This window comes from Orbicella faveolata, unplaced genomic scaffold (assembly GCF_042242905.1).
Source record: "Orbicella faveolata isolate gen_17 unplaced genomic scaffold, um_ofav_v1 contig_2, whole genome shotgun sequence".
Lineage (NCBI taxonomy): Eukaryota > Metazoa > Cnidaria > Anthozoa > Scleractinia > Merulinidae > Orbicella > Orbicella faveolata.
The window spans coordinates 10,370,990-10,392,497 of record NW_028301547.1 but is presented as its reverse complement, the minus strand read 5'-3'; the positions used below and the strand labels follow the sequence as shown (position 1 = coordinate 10,392,497).

The 21,508-nt window shown below is 39.1% G+C and overlaps 1 protein-coding gene across 1 annotated transcript; it reads right to left on the bottom strand.

The window, feature by feature from the left end:
• Nucleotides 1-13,089: 13,089 nt before the first annotated feature.
• Nucleotides 13,090-21,508, bottom strand: LOC110044369 (ATP-binding cassette sub-family C member 4-like). Its single transcript, XM_020749909.2, has 6 exons — nt 20,864-21,508; nt 18,524-18,903; nt 16,503-17,917; nt 15,466-16,036; nt 14,826-14,962; nt 13,090-14,347 (listed from the first exon to the last, which is right to left on the bottom strand). The coding sequence occupies exons 1-6, from the start codon at nt 21,386-21,388 to the stop codon at nt 13,497-13,499; spliced, it is 3,879 nt and encodes a 1,292-aa protein (XP_020605568.2). The 5' UTR covers nt 21,389-21,508; the 3' UTR covers nt 13,090-13,496.

Genomic DNA, 21,508 nt, shown 5'->3' with positions numbered 1-21,508 from the left:
CCAAAGATGTAATAGGATTTGTTTAATCATATAACAACGCGGTCCGTTTTCTATAGTAAACCATAAAAAAGACCGCGAATAGCATTAAGTATCAACCAATCAGATGCCTTTTGAGACATGTTACCGTCAAGCAAGCGCGGGAAATCACACCTGACTCAAACCCTGATTGGTTGTGAGTTTTGCATGTGATTGATGAATTGCTTTGTGATTGGATAAAGAGCGTGAGCCACGTCGACTCCAGAAAACCCCGAGATACATTAGAAAACGTCTCTAGTAAGTTTAGCATCCTGAAGTCTTCCACGAATGAGCTAAAGTAAAATGTCGCCCTTAATAAGAACACATTCGTTATTAGAATCACCTCATGTACTTTTAGCGCCACTATTTTTGTTTATGTGTCGACTAACTCAGCTCTAATTCCAACCTTTGAAATAAAGTCAACGCAAAACGAAAATTTCAGAAACGAAACCTGACTTGCACTGATTAAAACGCAAAGTTAGTAATCGATAATCTATCAAGCGAAGATCTTACTCATTGAAGATGATCAACAATAAATACTTGTGTATTGTGGCGTGCTTGAAGAGTAACTGAGGAAACCAGATTAAGTTTACCCTCCTTAGCTATTTCCTGCCCAAATATTTATACTAGGATGTAAAGTTTACGCTGGGCTGCAATGACGATCTGTACAGATATAATAGCCTCATCCAGGCGTTCAGTTGGCTGATGCGCAGCGCGAAAAACGGCCGCGCTTCTTCCCTATTTTTTCGCTCGCCGTTTTTCGCGCTGCGTCCCAACTAACTGAACGTCTGGAAGATGGTAATCGTATAATAAAAGCTGGCTCTGTAACTCAGTGAAGAAGTTAAGACGCAGTAACACTATGCTATCTTGTAGCACTGATTGCCTTGTAATTTTGTTGCGAAACAAATTGCACACGACATTAATGGTTGGCGTAACTTCCGGCCTCACATGAACACAGTGCAGCATTTTCTTTGCAGCAAGCATTGTACGAAGTAGAATAGAGTATACTCTACGCCATGAAATGCTTTAACAAAAACAATGCGCGACATTTTTCCATTTCAGCGGGTGTTACACTAATTTGTCTTGCGCACGAAAACATTTCGAGACAAACCGCACAGATCGAGTAAAATCGCCTCAAGGTGTTTCTGGTGTTTTTTTTGTTTTGTTTTGTTTTTTTTCATGTTGGTAAGCCAGTCGTAAAACTTATTAGCCTCAGAAAGCTATCCGATCTCTACCCCGCTAATTTCAATTTATTGAAGGTCTATGGAGAAATCATGGAAAATAGGCATTTCTCTAAACAAGAAGAAGGTTACTTTGACGCACACTTTGACTACTTGTGACGAAACTGACAACTCATACTGGTCCATACTTTGTAAGGTATCGAAGATATGCTTTGACCTTCTTTCAAGGCTGGCGTTTTCCCTTAGTTTGACTGAGAGCAAATGTATTTTTTCGTCCAGTCTTCTTGACTATTGCTCAAGGATAGCTGGAAACACAAGTAACCAAGATGTCGCCGTATTGCGCCGTATTACCCTTGAACGATGTACATTGAATTGGCAAATTGACATTGATTCAAAGGAAATGCATGGGAGACGAAGTGATACTAAAACACCGATGAAAAATAAACAAAATGAAACACATGGCTACAACCGCACAGACCACTGTGGAACGAAGGCTTAATTAATTAGTGACTCGTGATCTGTTCAAGTGAATTTGAATTAGGAAGCATCTGCCGTTTAACTGTTATTTTGCGGCCGGCTAATTAAACTTGTATTTGCCTGAGGGCGCGTGCCGATACAAGTACGTGCCTTATTAGATATGCCGGTTTATTAACATTCCTGCTAAAATTTTGTCTACCGGTTGTTTTAAAACAGGTTTTTTTTTTCGTCATAAGTAAAATGGATCACATATGTTGACATTTATCAAAAGAAAAATGTAAAAGTAACAAAGTTTGAGAAATCACCACTCCATAGTAGGCAGTAACCTTAACTTTAAAAAAAGTCGATTGGCTTTATAACATTTGTAAACAGTCTCGTGTCACCATACAATAGATGAATATACATGCATATGTATCAAATATTTGACCTGAGTGTTTCACAAGATTTGCCTTTAGCAAATGTGAATAATCTAAAACAACCCCCTTGCCAGAAGCAAGGGATTTCATTCAAGAGTTCTTAAGTCAAGAAAGAAGCCTAAAAGAGTAAATATTTACCTTGAAGTTTGTCGTAATGCAGCGCAAATTTTGCTTGTCAAGCGCAGCCGGTTGGCACGATCACTTCTGAAAGCAGTCAGCCCTAACATGAACGGACTTATTGGGTCACTATATTTAATTGAAATCCACCTACACGAAAATGTATGGTTATTGCTTTCATTGTTTTATCGACTAATTAATGACTGGGTGGAACTTGTAAGAATACATGGGTAGCGGCAATTATTAGAGGACCTTCGAGGGGACCTAAAATTACACACCGCAATTTTAAGCGAATTCAAATTTTAAGATGCACAAAATTTGAACATGCGTTCAATTGACACGTACAGGAACAGTAAAATAGCAGATAAAAAGAGGTTTTATGGATGTGACATCTTAAAATATTGTGTCATCTATTGTTCCAATTTTTTTCTTTCGCAATCCTACTACTCAATTTAGCACGGCCGTAGATCTTACCCAGGCAATATACAGACATACATATAAGAATAAAATGCTTCTTTTATATTGATTTATTTTTGTTAATGCATAGCCTCTTACGGGAATTTAAAATAAATAAATAACTTCCAAATTCGGTGTTACCAAGGCAGGAGCCTCGATTCGCCTGTTAATAGCTACGACCCTGAACTGTTCTTAAATATCCTTGCCCCTTTCGCTTATCACCTTCTGTGGGTCCTTTCTCTGCTATGAAAACTCGGCTCTGTACTATTTTTGAGATCCTCGCTCAGTAAATTTAATGGAGTTTTTAACATGGCGAGGCTGGTTTAGTATATCGTGACCAGCTTCCCGTTGAAATGACCAAAATACAAACAAACTAAGAGGTCAGGAAATTATACTTGAAGCAGGAATGTTGCGTGTTCATTTATTCGGTTTTTACCGCCTGTACAATACACCCACTGACTAATGAATATCAAAAGATAGGCTGAACGACGGCAAACGACATGCTATGACCTGCATTGATCACAAGGCAATTTAGTCAAACGCACAAAAAAAGTGAACAAACTGAGGGCGGGTTAATATCATGGACATATGAGCTACTTGGCTAAGAAAATAAAAATTAACCGTCAGTCTTTGTTGAGATATTTGGTGCAGAAATTACTCCTGCAGTAATACGAGAAAACCCGCCTAACTGACTCGGAGCTAGAAAGTGCCGCGAATTCGCAAAGAGAGCTAAAAAATATCATAGTTAGAGCTCGGAAATCAAAAGATTACGAGGTCCGTCTGTGAAAATAGCTTACTAAATAAATTGTGATTAATATTTTTGTGTTAATCGGTCAGACACGATGACTTATATTTTAAGGTAAAAAATCGTCGAAACTATTACAAGCCACAGAGCTAATACAACTGCCTTCCATGTACTGTATGTGAAATGCTCGTTCATTACCTGCTATGCCTAATTGCCCAGTTCCTTATAATCATGAGACCCTCTTCTAAGGGTATTTGCACGGTTTTTATTTCTCAAAAAAAAACTTAACCATTTTCTCAGTTGACATTTGGCCACTAACACATTATTTCAAAGTGGAGAATGATCATGGCAGTAAATTTTCCAATTTAAGTAATTGGAAAGAAGAAGCCTGAAAAAAAAAATCACGGTTTCAACAGGATCCGAACCCGTGACCTCCGCGATGGCGGTGCGATGCTCTACCAACTGAGCTATAAAGCCACACATTGGGAGCGAGGTCACATCATTTCACTCCTCACGGGAAGATATGAACTCAATTAATTGACCTTGCTCCCAATCTATGGCTTCATAGCTCACCTGGCAGTGCATCACACCGGTATCGCGGAGGTCACGGGTTCGAATCCCGTTGAAGCCCTGATTTTTTTCAGGCTTCTTCTTTCCAGTTGCTTAAATTGGAAAATTTACTGCGATGATCATTCTTCACTTTCATCTACAACCGCAGTTCAAATATAAATTATTTCATATATAATTCACATCAACACATTATTTCGTTATTTATTTACATAATTATGGGTACTGCATATGTATTTCATATGCAGTACCCATAATTATTGCTCACATGAGTAGAATTAAATGAGCAGTAATTCTTTTATACTTGCAAACATTCCTGGACGTATCTTAAACACGTTTCATTCAATTCAGAGACAAATTTTTTGTTCCAAAGGTTTTTTTCTTCCTAAAATCAATTCTTTAACTTGTTTGCTCTGTATTAAATAAGGTAAATATATTAGAATTTTCCAATATAAGGAGACTAGCTCACTTTCTGCGAGTTTTTCGGACGGGTACCGTTCTGTTTTGAGACATTTTTGAATTACAGTCGCATTAGTTTACATGTCTGTTAACATTGTAAACTACATGTGTGTTTGCATTGTTTTGGCATTTAAATCAGCTTTTAAGAAGACAAATGCTTAGACAAGTCACGTGCCTGAAACAGTTCAAAAAAATAAATGCGGTTTAATCAGCTCTGAGTAAGCAGCTAAAATCGTAAGTTGAACTTCATTCTTGAAGAGGGGCAAAATCGGAGCTTATTAAGCTCGAATAACTGGCGAAAGATGAGTAAATCCGAGCAGACGGAAGACAGCTGCATAATACGCTCAAGGTTCAAATGAACTGTACACTATTTATTCAAGTCAGTTCAAGTTTGGCACTACTTGGTCTAGCCTTCCGTTGATTCTGCATAGCAACAAATTTGGATAAGTTAAGCTAGTGACTTAGTTTCCCTACCAAAAAACAGCAAGAACTTAGTTTCTTACCAAAGAATCAGCAGAGCTCCAACAGCAACTTACATACCTATCTTTTTAAAGTTGCAGTTTCCCTGTCACAAAGAAAAGATGCCGGCTTGCAAAGCTCCCAACACAATTTCTTTATCTGAAACAAGTTCTAGTCTAAAGGCAGTAGCTATAGGCGTCCTCTTAGGAAAAAAACCTTTTCTGTCACAATAAGCTGTGAAAACATGTTAACCCACCTGACATGAAAAGATCAGCTGGACTGTGGCTGTCCTGGATAACAAAATCCAAAATCAATTCGCATAACTACACGTTTAATAACCATGCATTCCATTGACTGTCGAGCTGTTATAGCTGAGTGTTTGCTTTCGTTTTACATTTGAAGAACTTTGTAATGGTTACTTAGACATGTGCGTGTACTGCTGTTTTTTTTTTTAAAACCAATCAGGCGCCACAACCCGCGACAACTAAAGCCGATCGTGACTTAAGTGTAACTCTCGTGTTTTCCCGCTGTCAATCAGCAACAAGCTTTACTGTGAATTCTGTTTGCTTTGTGTTTTGTTTCCAAATTTCTGTGATTGGCAGACGCGAATGCAATTGAGTTTTCGTGCTACTTCAGTCACTGGGACACCGAAAATAGACGAGTACAAATTAAATATTTAGTGACTTCAACCGAGGAAAGTGATTTCAAGCCACGTACAATTTCACCTAGCTGTAAATTCCGACACTGAGAACTAATTCGTCGGCGTTGGATATGGAGGCTTCAGCTCAGTGAAGATGTCGCGAAATACACCACTAGCTTGTTTGTGAACCGACGGTGATTAAAATAACCAAAGAATTCAAAATTAACGTTGTCAATTACATTATGTCATAATTTTTAACATTGGGTATTTTGACTACAGTGTAAGTGGAGGCGCGCTGGCTTAATGGTAAGTCCGCTGAACTTCCGGATTAAGCGGTCTGGGTTTGAGCCCTGGCCGGGATACTTGTGTTGTGTTCTTGGGCAAGACACTTTGCTCTCACATTGCTTCTCTCTCCACACAGGTGAATAAATAGCTTCTGTCAGGGCAACCTGACAGAGACAACCAGGTTGGGCGGTAGCCCTGCGATGAACTAGCATCCCATCCAGTGAGAGATGAAATACTTTTAGTCGCTTCATGCCACAGAAACCGGAGTTAGGCGTCGAGGGCTAAGAGCCACAAGGCTTAAGAGGCTTAACATTATTTTGATTAAATTCACTACTGTGTTTATTCAGCCGTCGTACAAGAACTCATAGAAGATTTTAATAAGTGAAATTTGTCAATCTTTCTTAATCCCTTCTAATATTTCCTTGTTGTTTGGTCTATTATTACTTCAGTCGGTAATGTTTTTTTTTATCGTGTAAAACTGCCATTCTGCGGTTTCTTTCAATTTGAAAGTAATTTTGTTCAATTATTAGAACAATGATTTTAATAACTAAGCATAGCTCCTTTAAACGGTTTGTCATTTCAAGTCATTGTGGTCGACAGCTAGCCATTGGCACGGTTCTATGTCACGTGGTGAGTCTGAGCATGTTATGATATTTTTTTCCACATCAAGGAATGTCTATACATTATATAACTGGGGCTGTGATCGTCTTCTTACTAGATATCTTTAGAACAACGTAACTGAGAAATTAAAGGATAAATCATATGTTATAGCGAAATCTAACATTGATTTCACAAACCTTAGACCAGAGGACTGGTTTTTAGTGAGAAATTATCAGTCACTCAATTATAGTTATATTTAATCTGTATCTTTTATGGGTAATGCTTCTCCTAAAGTGTTGGGCAACTTGCTGAGACTCCAGATAATACGAATTGGAGGATTCTATATTCTATAGTCTATCTTTACTTACTTCGTACTACTGTCCGGCGCTTGTGTAGCGACCCTTCTACAGTGATGTCAACGTAAAGGAATCCGAATGATCCGGTAGACCTTCAATTTTGAGTTAAGATACTCGTACCTTTTTTTTCTGGTCTCAAAATTGGCCAAACCAAAACAAGCTCAGTATAAAAACTCGATAAACATCCCAGTTCTCGTCCCCGAATTCACCCTTAATCGACCAACTTGAAAATGTGCTGATAACTTTCTTTTCTAAGCATTTTCCTTGTTATTTATATCTTTTGATCACCGCGGGAGACCGGGAAATTCGGTCTGTCTGTATCCGGGAGACTCCTGGTGAACAAATCCGGCAAAGTTTACAGGCAGACATGCAGCAGTTCTACCAATTGCCAGGCACGATTAACATTGAGAGAAAGCAGCTACGCTAGACGGACTGATTGTAAAACAGAACAAAGTAAAGCTTATTAGCGCATATCAGCTTAATCTCGTGGCGCCTGCCTTGCTTCCGCTCCGTTGCTCTTCGCGCTGATCTACTCTCTCATTGTCTGACCGTACTTGCAGTCAACTTGGCTTGATAGTAGCTGCGGCGTTACTTGCCACTTGTTTGAATAAACTTTGTAAACCTAATTTAACGAGTACGGATTAGCGTTCTAATTTCCCTTCAAACTCATTTAGCCATCATCACGCCTGCGTGATCAGGGGCACTTTTGATTATCACTTATCACAGTATGGGACCCTTCTTAAAGCGCTTAATCTTGCTTAGATTTTTTTAAAAACATAATTAAAAACTAGAGTCTCGGCGTCTCGGTCACGATTCGATTAAAATATAAATTTTTTAAACAATGGCTTTCAACGCGTCACTTACCTAAAATGAAACCTGAATAGCGGAAAAGAATACTTAAAAGATTTAAATATTTCTTAAGAAACTATTTAGCTACTTTGACATGCAAGTGAAAGCGCGTGCTTGACGCGGTGAACATCTTCAGAGAGCTTAACTTTTGGCTATTTCCGATTTCTTTCGACTGTCACGTTTTGTTTCTCTCAGCTACAAATTATCGCGTGCTCTTCAAGAATGGTTCGGTGTAAAAACTTGAAGTGGTTTAAGCCTTATCCTGAACTTGTTTCAGAGCCGGAGGCGAAGGTATTTACATACTTCTGGTCAAAGAAAACCACTCGTGAATTTTAATACCTCTTACATGACGCTTTTATCTCTAGTTATCCCCTTATGTTGAATCCCATAATCCGCTGGAACTTCGTCATCTTCTAAAATAAAACATGGCGGGAACAGGGATGAAAATATTTTTGCAGTTTATTTTTCATTTTAGAGTTTCATGAGGCTTTACCCAGTGAAATGAGTGTAACAGGATGGGTAGAAACGGTAGAATATTTAATGCGGGTATCAGGCGCAGTGACGTTTGCGAGAGGTTTACTTTGCAGGAGGCGACTAAATATAAATCATACGAAACTTTATATTTTATTGCTGGTAGGCTAGCACTATTGCACACTACTTATTGGTAAAGAGAAAGAAAGCAAAGGCCAGACATTTTATAGGGTAAATATAGTATAGCACGTAAACTAAGTAACATGTTTCGTTGAAATGAAACCGCAAGGTCACACAGTTCATTCTTCAGCTATAAGGCCATCTATGCCATCTATAGATTTCGTAAGCTAATATCTGCCACTATATTACTACGTCTCTACGAAGCGTTTGTAGTGCCACATTTCTTTTATTGTTCCACAATATGGCATTTTTGCGACCCTAGGAATAGGGATAAGTTAGAAACATTGAAAAAACACATTCTTAGGGTCATTTTAAAAGACAGAGTTTCATCATACAATGTTCTCTTAGAACGGATAGGAAACTTCTCCCTCAGTAAAAAGACACATACAAAATATGCTTATTGTTATTTTTAAGTGTATTCATAATGCACAGTATCCACAGTATCTCAGAGAATTGTTTTCTCTCAGATCTGTAGACTATCTTATGAGGGGAACTGATATCCTCACCCTTCCTAAACCTTACACTACCACTTATGGCTTGAATTCCTTTACTTATACAGCGGCTAAGTTCTGGAATGCATTACCTTACAGATTAAGAGCTATTTCTTGTCTCAATGACTTTATTAGGGCAATTTGACAACATGAATTAATTGGCTAATTGTAATTTCTTCTAAGTTAATATTTTATTCAATATACATAGTGTTACGTAATTTTGATTTTAATTTTCTCGTAGATACTAGCCTATTTTTGGCTACTCAAAATCTGAGATAAAATAAAGTTTTATGTACGTTGTGTATGTATACTAAATTAAAAGTCTACCTTTTCATTCGTATTCATCAGTTACTAAATTAGTACACACCATATTTTTCCTCTCCAGAAGTCGTCGTGTTTAGAAAAAAAACTTACAAGCAATAGAAGAAGTTATTCCGGCTTAGCGAACAGTAATCGTTTTTTTGCTAGACTGTAAAGCTCTGGCGTTTGGTGATAGACAATGTAAACAGAGCTACTATCGAAGAATCCTAAAAGGAGCAGGTCCCGTAAATATTAGTTACACATAAGCAGTGCCATAAGTGAAATTATGTTACATTCTATTGTATAAGTAATGCCAAGCTTTAGTTTAAGACTTTTGTTCCTCTGTTACCTTATGATTCTTTTCAATTTCCATTGTTAAGACGTTTCGACAGTGATCGTGAAATATTGACAGTGCTCTTTAATTGGTAACTGCATGGACAATTACTACATTCAATTAATCGCTGTGTAAGGTGAGGTCGCGCCATCATAATTCTTAAACGGACACTATCATGAGCTGCAATACTCAAAGTACATAGTCACATCATTGAAACCTTAACACAAAGGGCCACGTTTGATAAAAAATTATTCTACTAGTCAACTCAAGCTATTAAAGTGGCGTTAACACGAGTTACTCATGCATAAGGTTTTTTGGTCTAAAATTTGAAAACGTCGGGCAGACTTTTTCGAACCCCACACTTGGGTGTTTGAAAACTGATCGCTTAACTACAACTTGCTCTCCGCTTCAACAATTCACTCGATATCTTCATCCAGGTATTCTAGGTGCTCACAATTGTAGCACCTTTTTGACCAAAAATGATGGAAAATCCGGTCCGTGGCACTCGACCAGTAGTGAATCACGCGTGATTAATAGCGGCCTGCGGGGCAGCCTAGCGGAGCACCATACTCCATGAATTTTGTTTTGACTACAGCACTTACACTAACTACTTACAATGCTATAGCTACTTCCAATACAATACAATACATTACAATATAGACTACTTACAAGCTAAAGGTACTTATAATTCAGTATAGACATTATTTACAAACTACAGTTACTTACAATGCAATATCAACACTATTTACAATCCTACGGCTACTAACAAATACTAACAACACTTAGTTACTAACACACCTTACTAATTAACAGTGTCATGTATGATTTACAATATCATATCATAACTTACAATACTAGATTAGATATACAATACTGATATTTCAGTTAAAATACAATCGTAAAGGGAATAGAAAGTTACAAAGAAGGAAATAAAATAATTAATTAAAATACAGATATTGTTTACACAGGAAAATTGTCGCCCGTTTTTTTTTTTTTTTTTTTTTTTTGTATTAAATTGGTGTTAAGGATCTTAAGACCTGTGTCAAAGACTTTTGCTGGTAAAAATAATTTATCAGGGCTTATCAGTTATATTTCTCAAGACATAAGTGTGAATGGAACCAAATTTACCACACAGTAAAGTTTTAACGGCCTTGACATTTGAGGTATATTTGGTCTTCCGACGGGTCACGCGACATGTCACGTGACGTTAGGCGGAGAATAACCAATATTTGACGAATTGCTGGTGGTTTCTAGATGATCCACCAAAAGCGCGTTTTAGATACAGATCAAATATTTTTATCCTCTCCTCTTATGGGATGATCGTCCCAGTTTTCGCAGAAAAATGTTATGGGGTCAAAGGTGACTTTTTTCACAAAACTCGACTTTTGATCATTTATATTGAAGGACGATCCTGCATTCCAAACGTAGTAAGGTAGATAATTCAAATTTGCATCGAGAAAGTTCATTTATTGATCAATACATGTAAAATTCTCCACCAATTTGCCAATTTACTAAATGTTAACAAAATGATCACGTGACACGACACATGATCAGACAGAGGTTAAGTCAAAAGAGGACGCCGAGTTTTATAATAAGGGAAAATTTTAGCTCAGTTCAACAAGTATAACCAGAGATACAGCCGACCAACTATAATTCCCCTTCACATTACTGTCCCAGGTCTTAAACTGTTTGAGACTTGCGCCGGTCGGCTCTTACTCGGACAAGCCCTTTATTGAGGTGAACGAGCCGCGAAGCGGCGATGTATCCACTATACTAGTAGCCAACGACACTGGAGAGAACAATTTTTCAAGTGTATACGAAAACAATGGGATAAAATACCTGCAAACTACCTCTGTAAGAGAGGGCTGTATCTGTGGCGGTGCACAACTCTGTGCTCGATTGTGTTGAAAATGAATTACAAAATTCCCACCGCCGACGGATTTACCTTAAATTTCGACAACATTCATAATTGACTCGGAAGACTGCCTAAAGTCTTTCACAAGTAAATTCGTGCGTAAAATGAGAGACTGTGCTAGAAAAGTCACTTGATTAGTCATCAGGCGATTAACAAGAGAGATCAACCTACTTGTTTCGTGAACGAGTTTAGTCGGAATTGTTCAAAACGGTAAATTAAACCCAGGAAAAAAAGTGGTCGATTCGTTGCTCTGTTGAAAAGATCAATTCAGTTCAGTCCTCACAACTTTTGCTGGGAGTTGCTGCCCTAAAATTTCACATCGAAGTGAATTGCCGAACTGCGGTGAGGGAATTTTCAACCTCAGTAGAAATTGCCGTCACATTTTGAAAACCTTCAAGTTGAAGGTACTTGTCAAGTTATTCCGGCCACATAAAAGGAGTTGTAAAGTCTCCTTCATTTAAGACCATGCTCAGAGTAAGACACTACATAAATTTTACTTTTCGCTAACCTCCAAACAATATTAACACTTAAAAGCTGCTTGGTCGAAGTTGTTATCTGTTATAAACAAATCATTCTGCGTCGGTTTCCTCGATAACGCCAAATCGGGTTAAAAATAATAAAACCGTTTCTGTAAATACTATTAAACCGAACGTTGTAGCTTTCTTTTAGTAGGGACAGCTGCTTCAAAAGCGACTAAACTTTCTTCTGTTACGGTAGGAAACCAAGCGAGCTGGGAGGTGCATGGATGGTACGCTGCACTACCCCGACTTTGAGAGTCACCAATCTTAATGCCTAAAAAGCACCATTCATTGGTTTGCTATATGCAAATAGTTAAGAGCGTGCGCGATTCCATAATGTCAATCCACTTGAATTCTCGACCACAGATGATGTATTTCTAGCCTGTTAATTGGTACCAGCCCTTATCACCTGTGTTTGACCTTACATGGATTATAAGTACCACAAGTGTCTCTCAGCTTAAACCTTGGTGGCAAAGAAGATTTCATGAGGAAAAATGGCTGAAAACGGCAACAGATTTGATGAGTTTTCTACTTTAATTCACTCGCCTAACTGCTCGTGATATATACCATACCATAGGGGTTCGTTGGCCAGACATAGAAAGTGTGGTCTATTGTTGAAGTTCCCATGAGAGTCTTTAAATATGCAAGGCCTTATCCTTTGCAGAGGACTTGAGTAGGAGGCAGCGTGGCCGAGTGGTAAGTGTGTCCGACTCGTAATCCAGCGGTCGCGGGTTCGAGTCCCGCTCTGGCCACCACCTGGATTTGTTTCACGGTAGTCCCGAGTTCAATTCCTCGGCCACGCTTGTAAATAGCCAACTGGTTTGCCTCTGGCCAGTTGGGATTCTTAACAATGTTATGTTCAGTTTGAATTATCTGTTTCAGTTGTTTGCTAATAAATAAAAAAGAAATAACCTTTATTTACCCTCGGCAATGTTTATAGCACAAGTCGGGTGGGGCCGAGCAAAGTAAGCTTAAGGCCCGGGGAAATATTTGGGAAATATTTGGGAAATCACGTATATGGGGAATATTGGTCTAGTTCTTTTTTGCAAGTTTCTGAACCAAATATAACGGAAACCGATTTCTAGTTGACAAAAAACTGCTTTCTTCTGCACAAAGTTTGACGTTTTGAAAATGCAATTCGCCAAAACTAATTTGTGACCAATAAGATCCATCTTAGCAGTTCGTATTGCAAAATTCGGACCGCTCAGGGAACTAGTTTTCAGTTTGCCATATATTAAGGCATAATACTAAAACCAGATTTGCCAAGAAACATTTTATTATGAAACGCCGTGATAGAACACATCACTGCAGACAGATTGACACGTAGTAAGTGTATAGAAAACGGTAATTGAGTAAGCGCGCAAACTATGTTTTCGAGCGCTTCGGAAGGCACCAAAAATCTATAAGGGGCTGAAACTTCAGTTGCTAATTCAATCCACCCTCTTGAGACAATTCTAAGATACCGGACCGAAAACTCCATACTGATGTGAAGAGATCCATATAATGTCTGTGACGGGTTGTGGCTTAGTTTTGAACGTTTCAAATTTTCGCGCACGTAGCATAACCAAAGAAAACACACGGTTTTCTGTATAGCAATGGAGCTATTTTATCAGTATGGAGTTCCTCGGATCGAATCTCGGATACATCTTGAACGGTTGAAACGTTTCATCTTATTTCATCATTAACTATCAGCTGTCCATCTCTCAGTTCTATAATCTTATCACAGTCTTCAATGGTTTTGAGTCGATGTGCGATTGTGATCACTGTTGAGTTTTTCAGTTTTTCTCGGATTGTTTCGTGTATAATTTGTTCAGTTTTGGGATCCACATGAGCAGTCGGCTCATCCAAGATGACTATTTTACTCTCCTGCAAGAGAACACGAGCGAGACAAATCAACTGTTTTTCGCCTGCACTTAGATTCATTCCTCTATAGTTCAATATGCAATCCAGCTTCCCTTGCAAGGTTTCCACCAATGGCTTCAGTTGGACTGTTTCTAGTACATCCCACAATTCAACATCACTGTGTTTTCCCAGTGGATCAAGATTCTTTCTCAGGGACCCACTGAACACAACAGGGCTTTGGTTAAGGACAGAGATGCATTTCCGAGATTCTTGAACGTTGAAATTGTTTAGCTCTACTCCATCTATTTTGATTTGCCCTTCAACCTCGGGCATGCACAGAATAGCAGCTGTGATGCTGGATTTTCCAGCTCCCGTTCTACCCACAATTCCAATCTTGGACTGTCCATCAATATTTAAATTCAGATCCTCCAGTACTCTTGGTCCTTGTGGATAATATCTCAGCGACACTCCGGTAAAGTTTATTTCTCCGTTCGTTGGCCAATGTTCCGGTCGTTGTGTTGTTGTCTGGTATCCCGGTTCAGCTTCAAGTTTAGTAATCGCCATCACTCGCTCTACTGACGTCATTAAATTCTCGACTTCTGAGGACTGTTGAACAGACACCTGGGTGAAGTGAGAAGTTTCCAAGACGTAGACGAAAGCGAGGCCAACCAGAGCTATGAAAAGGAGAATAGGCATGTTTAACGTTTTAATGAATTAATTGTAAGTTGGTGTTTTTAAGGTCTGCAATCTGTAACGCTTGACTAGTGAGCATTGTCTAACGTAATTTTTACGCGGTTTAAAATGCCGGAAAAATTTACGAGGCTCATCTACATTTCGCGGAAAAACCTCAACGCGATCCCTAGTGAGAAGGCTATAAATTTCTGTTACGTCCTTTTTTGTCTTACTGTCCTTCAAAATTCACGGAATTTGGACATGTCTTGTCAACCTTGTAATTTCAATCCAATGCCAAAGACGAAGGAATATTTGGATTTAGAATTGTAATTTCGAATAGAAAGTTCAAACCAATATTATCTAATGCTATACCAGGCGGCCATTTCTTACCACGCCACTATAACGTATGGAATTCTGTTGTTTTAAATGAGCAAAAAGAAAAAGCAAGAAAAAAGAGTGCTAAGTAAATCACTTCCTTACCATTGTTGTGGGAATACAATGCAGTGAGCAAAGCTACAGCGCCGATTAAGAGAGCAGAGAGGAGATCTAATCTTATCCCCAGCCATCGAGTTCCAGCCAATACCATGTAATATGCACGGTTATGAGTATCTTGGTAACTGTAACATAAGCCAACACAATTAACATTAGCTTTTTTCTTTCAGAAGATTAGACGTTTTTCTTAGGATTGCTGAAAAAAAAAAAGGAATTTGGGGGTTTTGTGCTTATAAAAATGTTGCATGGTAGTCATCTAAAGAAACCCCATTTCTCTAACGTTATAGTATGATCCAAAACAAGCTCAACAGTCGTCAGGTGGTCATCGCTTCTATACAGAGTGTAGCCTATAAAATGGGTAGAACTAGCGTATTATGCCTACGGAATCATACCGTTTTGAGATATCAGTAAAACCTGGTTCATGTTTCATTTGTTTAACTAGTTTTTGATGCTAAAGATTTGTCTGTGAAAAGTTAAAGCTGAAACTGCTTTTGTTGTTATTGTTGTTGTTGTTGTTGTTGTTTATCAAGCTAGAAATTGATCTAAAACATCTCCCAACGGCTTTATCTCTCTGATGCTCTTCAGAAAAGGTGTTTTTGACTTTCACCGTTTTAGAAACCAGCTTTACCCGTATAAGAGGTCCGCAAACTCCTGCTGTCTTCCACGGGATCGAATGGTGTCCAATCCGTCTAGGGTTTCTGAAATCTGTGTCAAAACAGGGCTGCGGCACAAACACTCTAGTCTCTTAAGTTCTCTTGATGTCCTCATAAAATACCTTGCAATGTAAACATACAATAATGTAATCGGAACAACAACTGCCGCGAGCCACGCATTGGCAACCAGGGGAACAAGTGCTGCAGTTAACACGAACAACACTATTTGGACAGCAAAGAGGAACGTTTTGGGCAAAACTTCATCCATACAGCCAATGTCTTTAGAAAATCGATTGAGGATTCTTCCAATTGGATTTGAATCAAAGAACAGAACCGGTGCTTTCAGGATGGCTGTCACCATGTCGTTGTGAAGGTTTTCTGAAGATTTCACTACTACCAGGAAGAACGCATAGGCGCGTAATGTTGTTAGAAGAACAGCCGCCGCGACACAACTGGCATAGATAACAAGATTGGTCTTGTCCGTTTGGTCATCACGAGGGATTGTCGTCAGAATGGACAGCCACAGATCGGGTGAAACCATAACTCCTGCAATCAGTGAAGACAACACTCAACAAGGAATAATCGGTTGAAACAATAAGTTATCTGGGAAGGGCTAATGTTTGTCTGACCATTTATGGCCGTTTAAGCAACTACCCTAGCATGTGGTGGATTGAATAGAAAGGGACACTATCTTTTGCATGCAGTTATTCACGTGCGAAACAAGCAATTCGTTACCCAATCGTTTCCCAAATAGTCTTAGTGCCCACAAGAAAAGCTCGAAGATCTCTACTGGCACCAAACTGACATTTTTGGCTCGCAGATGGCCCTCTGCCAATCATTTCGGCTTTCACCCATTAATAGCTTTTTTTCGAATTGGTGCCTTCTCGAGTACTTTGAAGGGGTCTCCCTAAAACTCTTTGATTGTAACGTGACCAATTAAATAAAAGTGGTCCGAGTTTCAGGATTGGGTTTTCATTGGTGTTAATAAGGCAAACTGGTCTCTGGGACTTACCTTGAGAAACAAGAAAGATGACAAGCAGGCCAGCTAAAGCTATGGGATGCACTCCTGCACTTAGGTAATCCCAGTACAGCTTGCAAGACACTGCTCCAATCTTACGATCCTCGTTCGCAATCTCCATACTTTTGATCGACTTGTTATCAGACCAATGCACTTTAGTACTTGGCATTTGTTCATGGGACAAATTTGTTTCCTGAGCTACACTGTTTTGGGGTTCTGGTATTTCTTTTAGTGCTTCCCTTTCATTTAGGTCCATTAATGTCCCTTTATCGATTATTGAACCGTTGTGCAAGACGATCACTTGATCTGCAAGTTTCATGTGTGACTCTTGGTGAGAAACCATCAAACGAACTTTGTTTGACAACAAGCCAAGCACACAATCTTTAAAGATATGATTGCTGACGTTCATGTCGAGTGCGGCGAGTGGATTGTCCAACAGGTAAATGTCACATTCGGCATACACTGCGCGTGCCAAACTGATGCGAACCTGCTGACCACCGCTCAGCGTGTCACCTCGTTCTCCAACAATAACCTGGTCCTTATCAGGAAATCCTTCAATATCTTCTTCTAAAGAGCAAGCTCTGATGGTTTGGATGTACTTATCGAAATCAAATGGCCGACCGAAAAGAATGTTCTCTCTCAGTGTTCCAGAGAAAACCCAGGGCATCTGTGGCACGTAGGCGATGGTACCACAGCATTGAATATTCCCTTTAGTAACTGGTATCTCACCAGCAATTACGGACAGCAACGTTGATTTTCCACTTCCCACTGCACCAGTTATGATAACAAAACTATCATCTCTTGCTTCAAAGCTGAATGTGTTTTCAGTATTCACTTTGCAAGTCACATTGGTTAACTTGATACTACTTTTTCTTTTTTCCTGCAATTGCCCTTTCTCTACAATTCGCAGTTTGTCCGTTTGGCTTGGAACCAGATTCGTTATTCCAACAGAGGGATGTTGATTTTTGTTATCTGGAATATCTATAAACTTGGTTATGATGGCGGTTTTCTTCAAGGACTCGTGTAGATACGTGAAGTGACACTTGATATTTACCTTGCCAATTTCAAATCCTTTCTTCTTAACCACTGACTTGTCATCAACATTGGTAAAGAGTTTCGCATCAGTCATACCATGAAGGTTTGGCAACAACAGAAATTCCTGTATTCTATTAAATGAGACGTATGCCTCGTATACAAACTGTGACCCTTCTCCTATAGATCTCAGCGCACTGTTTCGGAGGACATTGATAATTGACAGCAGTGTAAAAACTACGAACGGCGTTAAATGATAACCACTGAAGGCAAGCGTCAAAATAGAAATAAAAGTGGCAACAAGTCCTGAAGAATACATCAGAGATATTGCACATGACAAAAGAATGCTCTTACGACGAATTATTCTCATCTCATCGCTGCAAATAAGGAAACAGAAAACACTATATTAGTGTCAGATATGTACCTATTTGCCACTTGCTAGAAAGGACCAGGCCTTAAAAAATGATGTATGGCAATACGGAACATGCCGACTTTTTATCTGCGAAAGCAATTTTGGAAGAAGGTCGAGGAAAGTAGCCCGTCATCTGATTTCTTTTTATCCTGTCTTGATAACAAAGTTTTGTTAAATTTCAAAACTCTAAGTGCAAAATACTGGGCTACTGTAAAGTGCATTAAGTGCGTAACGATTTAGGCCAGATTTTAGTGATTCTCGAACAATCTGGCCAACAAACGTTTTGTTTCAGTCTACTAGCAAACAAGTGTAAAACCAAAGCCATTAGTGATTGCGCATGAATTCCTGCCTTGTTCCACGTGTACCACGTTTGTACCACGAGTTTGTAATCAATGATTAATGGCACTGTTGATATTTGTACTATATTTTGTTGCAAGTAAATGGTTGACTATTACTGATACGGGTTTTGCTTGGGTCCGTTGTGGATTGCAGAGATGGGATTGCCTTGGTCTTTTAAAATTTAACATTTGTGATTAACCCAGCAGCAACTACACAATCCTTTTCCACTAACCTTCTAGTCTCCTTGATCTTATCTTTAAAAACCCACTCCCACGCATGCGTCTTTACTTCACGTATTCCAGCCACTATCTCGGTCATGAGATTTATTCGTCGGTCAGATATGACAGCGGTCTTCAGTCGAAGCTTTCCAGACAGGTACGACAGAAAGCCACCAAATGGAACGAGAAGAAACAAAAAGATGATTCCCATCAGCGCCTGCCAACCAATGAAGTACCATAACAACGGAACAGCTACACAGACATCAAAGATAGCGACAAGGAGGCGAAAGAACTGCCTGGCAGCTTGTTCCATTCTTTGAACATCATTGGATACTAGATCAATCACGTGACCCTTTGTAAACTCATTGAGTGTGTGTTGACCAAGGAGCAGGATCTACAGAAAACCGTTCATGTAAAATTGATAAGATCTTTGGAAATAATAGCTATAATTATTAGTCGTGCCACATATTCAGGCACAAGACAGTTAACTGTACAAATAAAACTAGAACAAAGAAAATTAGAACTCTACCAAATAGCTATACGTTATCTTCACACGAGACTAAGCTGGGTCAGTGTTAGTTGGACTTGAGCTTATTTTGCTGTCCATTTATTACTCATTATCTCAGTCAAGAAAATCCCGTTAATTAATCTCCGGTCACTTTCTTCCCCATCAAAAACATTATCTTCAAGCAGTTCCTAAACGTTTGTCGGCGCTTTCGCCTCACACTTACGAGATGACGATATTGTTTGGATTTCGAGAAACTGCATCGCAAAGATAATGAGAGAATACTGTGCTGAGATAATAGACTAGAGAGCGAGGCCTAGAGGGCAGACAAACCAATACAATCCGTTTCCTTTGCATGTCCTTTTTGCCTCTCTATTAAAGATCTTCAAGTCCAATTCCACTTGAAATGTGGCTAAACTCAACCTCTACAAAACCAGTTCGTCAAGTGTCGGCATATTTTCATCTTCTGGAATGCGTTTATGGTCTAGTAAAACTCTCTCAGCAGTCTTCCAGACCGCAGACATTAGCTAGAGTGTATCGGCTACATACTGTTCAGGCTATTTTGGAATCAGCCGGAAAACATGGAATGAATGGTTACCGCCTCGTTCCGTTGGAATACCTATCTATCCCATCTTACTGAATGAACAGGCTAAATTAGTTTTCTATTTTCTGCTCTCGATGTAAGACTAAACAAACTGCAGTTTTAAAAGCTTGGTTTCGAAATCATGTAGACAACATAGAGGTTTGTCATATTTTGTCAGGACGCATGGCGCATCAATTACCGGATAAGAAACGGATCACGCCTTCAACGTAACCTTATGTTCGTACAAGGTTACCATGTGGCACAATGGCAAAAATGTTTTGCCGGCTTCTTTCACGATCGACCAAAAAAAATCCGCAAACATTTTTACTGTAAAAAAGATAACTTCGCTTTAAACACGAAGAAAAACGGAACAGGAAAAGGAAAAAGAAAGTAATATTGTCGACCATACAGAGCGACCACTAGATAGGGAGGTGTTGTTAGACTGATGCTCATCAAGTACTGCAATGCCACCACTGTAGTGCTTTATTACCAAACAAAGTTAACATGTTTCACAAATGTACGGTGACGTTGTGTTTTTGGTAATCTGACATTTTTCAAAGGAAACAATATTACATTGTATTACGTACGTGCTGCCATTTCAGTTGTGCCGCATGACTTGCAAAAAATTGCAAATATTTATTCCCTAAACGGAAAAGCCTTTCTTTCCCAACAGAGAGCTTAGATCCCGCAAAATGCACAAAAATCTTCACAAGTCTGTAAAATTAAAGACCCACAAAAATGTTTGCACCATCCGGTATCAAGCACCATAATTATGATTAGTTTTTTTCAAGACTATTGTGCCAGTACTTTTACTCCCCGTCTCGTGTCATTGCAACAGCACAATTTGTTTTTCATAAGATTAATCCCTTCCAAGAAGAAACTATTTCAACTTCTCTGGAAAGCGGACTTTGAAAGCCTTTGCCGAAAGTACGTTGTTAATTTTAAAATTAAAATCAAAATAAAAAAAAAAACGTTTTTGAAAATTCTCTTATCCATAAACTGGAGAAAGGATTGCTAGAACGGTTCCCAAAGAATACACCCAAGCACATGCACACTCAATCCAATCAAGATGACCAGTGCAAGGGTAGGGTAAATTCAACCATCGTACTCATTTCGCCTTTGCTACATTAATCCTGGATAAACTCCGTATAAGGTATGATCTTTAGGGTCATACCTATTTAATTGGTAAGAACTGAAATAAAAGGAATTGAGGAAATTTTACTGCGAAAAGAAAGAGAACCATGCATTAGTTAAAATCATACTAACCTTTCTGAAGATGACTCCTTTAAGGGAGGCCTTCATTCGCATCCCAATCACGTACAGTTTAAAGCTACTATGATGTACAGCAATACTCTTGATCAAAACAATCAACAGCATCAATGCAGCACAGCCACAGAGCAAGCCTCGCGCTGGTGTGTCGGACATAAGTGTAGAAATGAACACTCCCAGGAAAAAGGGCTGAAGAAATCGACCCACTGAGTCCAACAGTCCGGCAAAAGAAATTATACACAGGTCTTTGCAGGACAGAACTTTCATTGCACTTTTCCATAGTCTTGGTTCTTTCCCTGTACGGCTGCATTCATCCAGATCTTTACTCCACTGCCACTGCAGCTGGTTCGTCAGTAGTGACGTTTTGTCTTCCTCGTGCAAAGGCCAGAAGTCGGATTGTTGCAAGGGGCGCTGGTTTCCAGTTTTGAACAAATCGTTTGTCCACCAAAACAGGAGAAACGAGATCAAGTTGGCTCTTTTCTGTGGATGTGTGGGGCCACTACAGTCTCGCTCTGCGTTCATAACTGCCAAAAAGGAGAACGTTAAGGTAGGAAGCAGTGAACAAGAATTCTAATGTTAGCACCTTTATTAACACTCGTGTCCACGTTTTTTTCTAAATTGAATCGTATTACATTGACGCCT

Bases quoted from the DNA above. Each gene is read 5' to 3' on its own strand.
- LOC110044369 (XM_020749909.2), bottom strand. From the start codon at position 21,388: ATGAACGCAGAGCGAGACTGTAGTGGCCCCACACATCCACAGAAAAGA. The intron at 18,904-20,863 runs GTTAGTATGATT...GGTTTTCTGTAG, and splicing joins AAGGAGTCATCTTCAGAAAG to ATCCTGCTCCTTGGTCAACA. The intron at 14,963-15,465 runs GTAAAGCTGGTT...CTTATGTTACAG, and splicing joins TTTGCGGACCTCTTATACGG to TTACCAAGATACTCATAACC.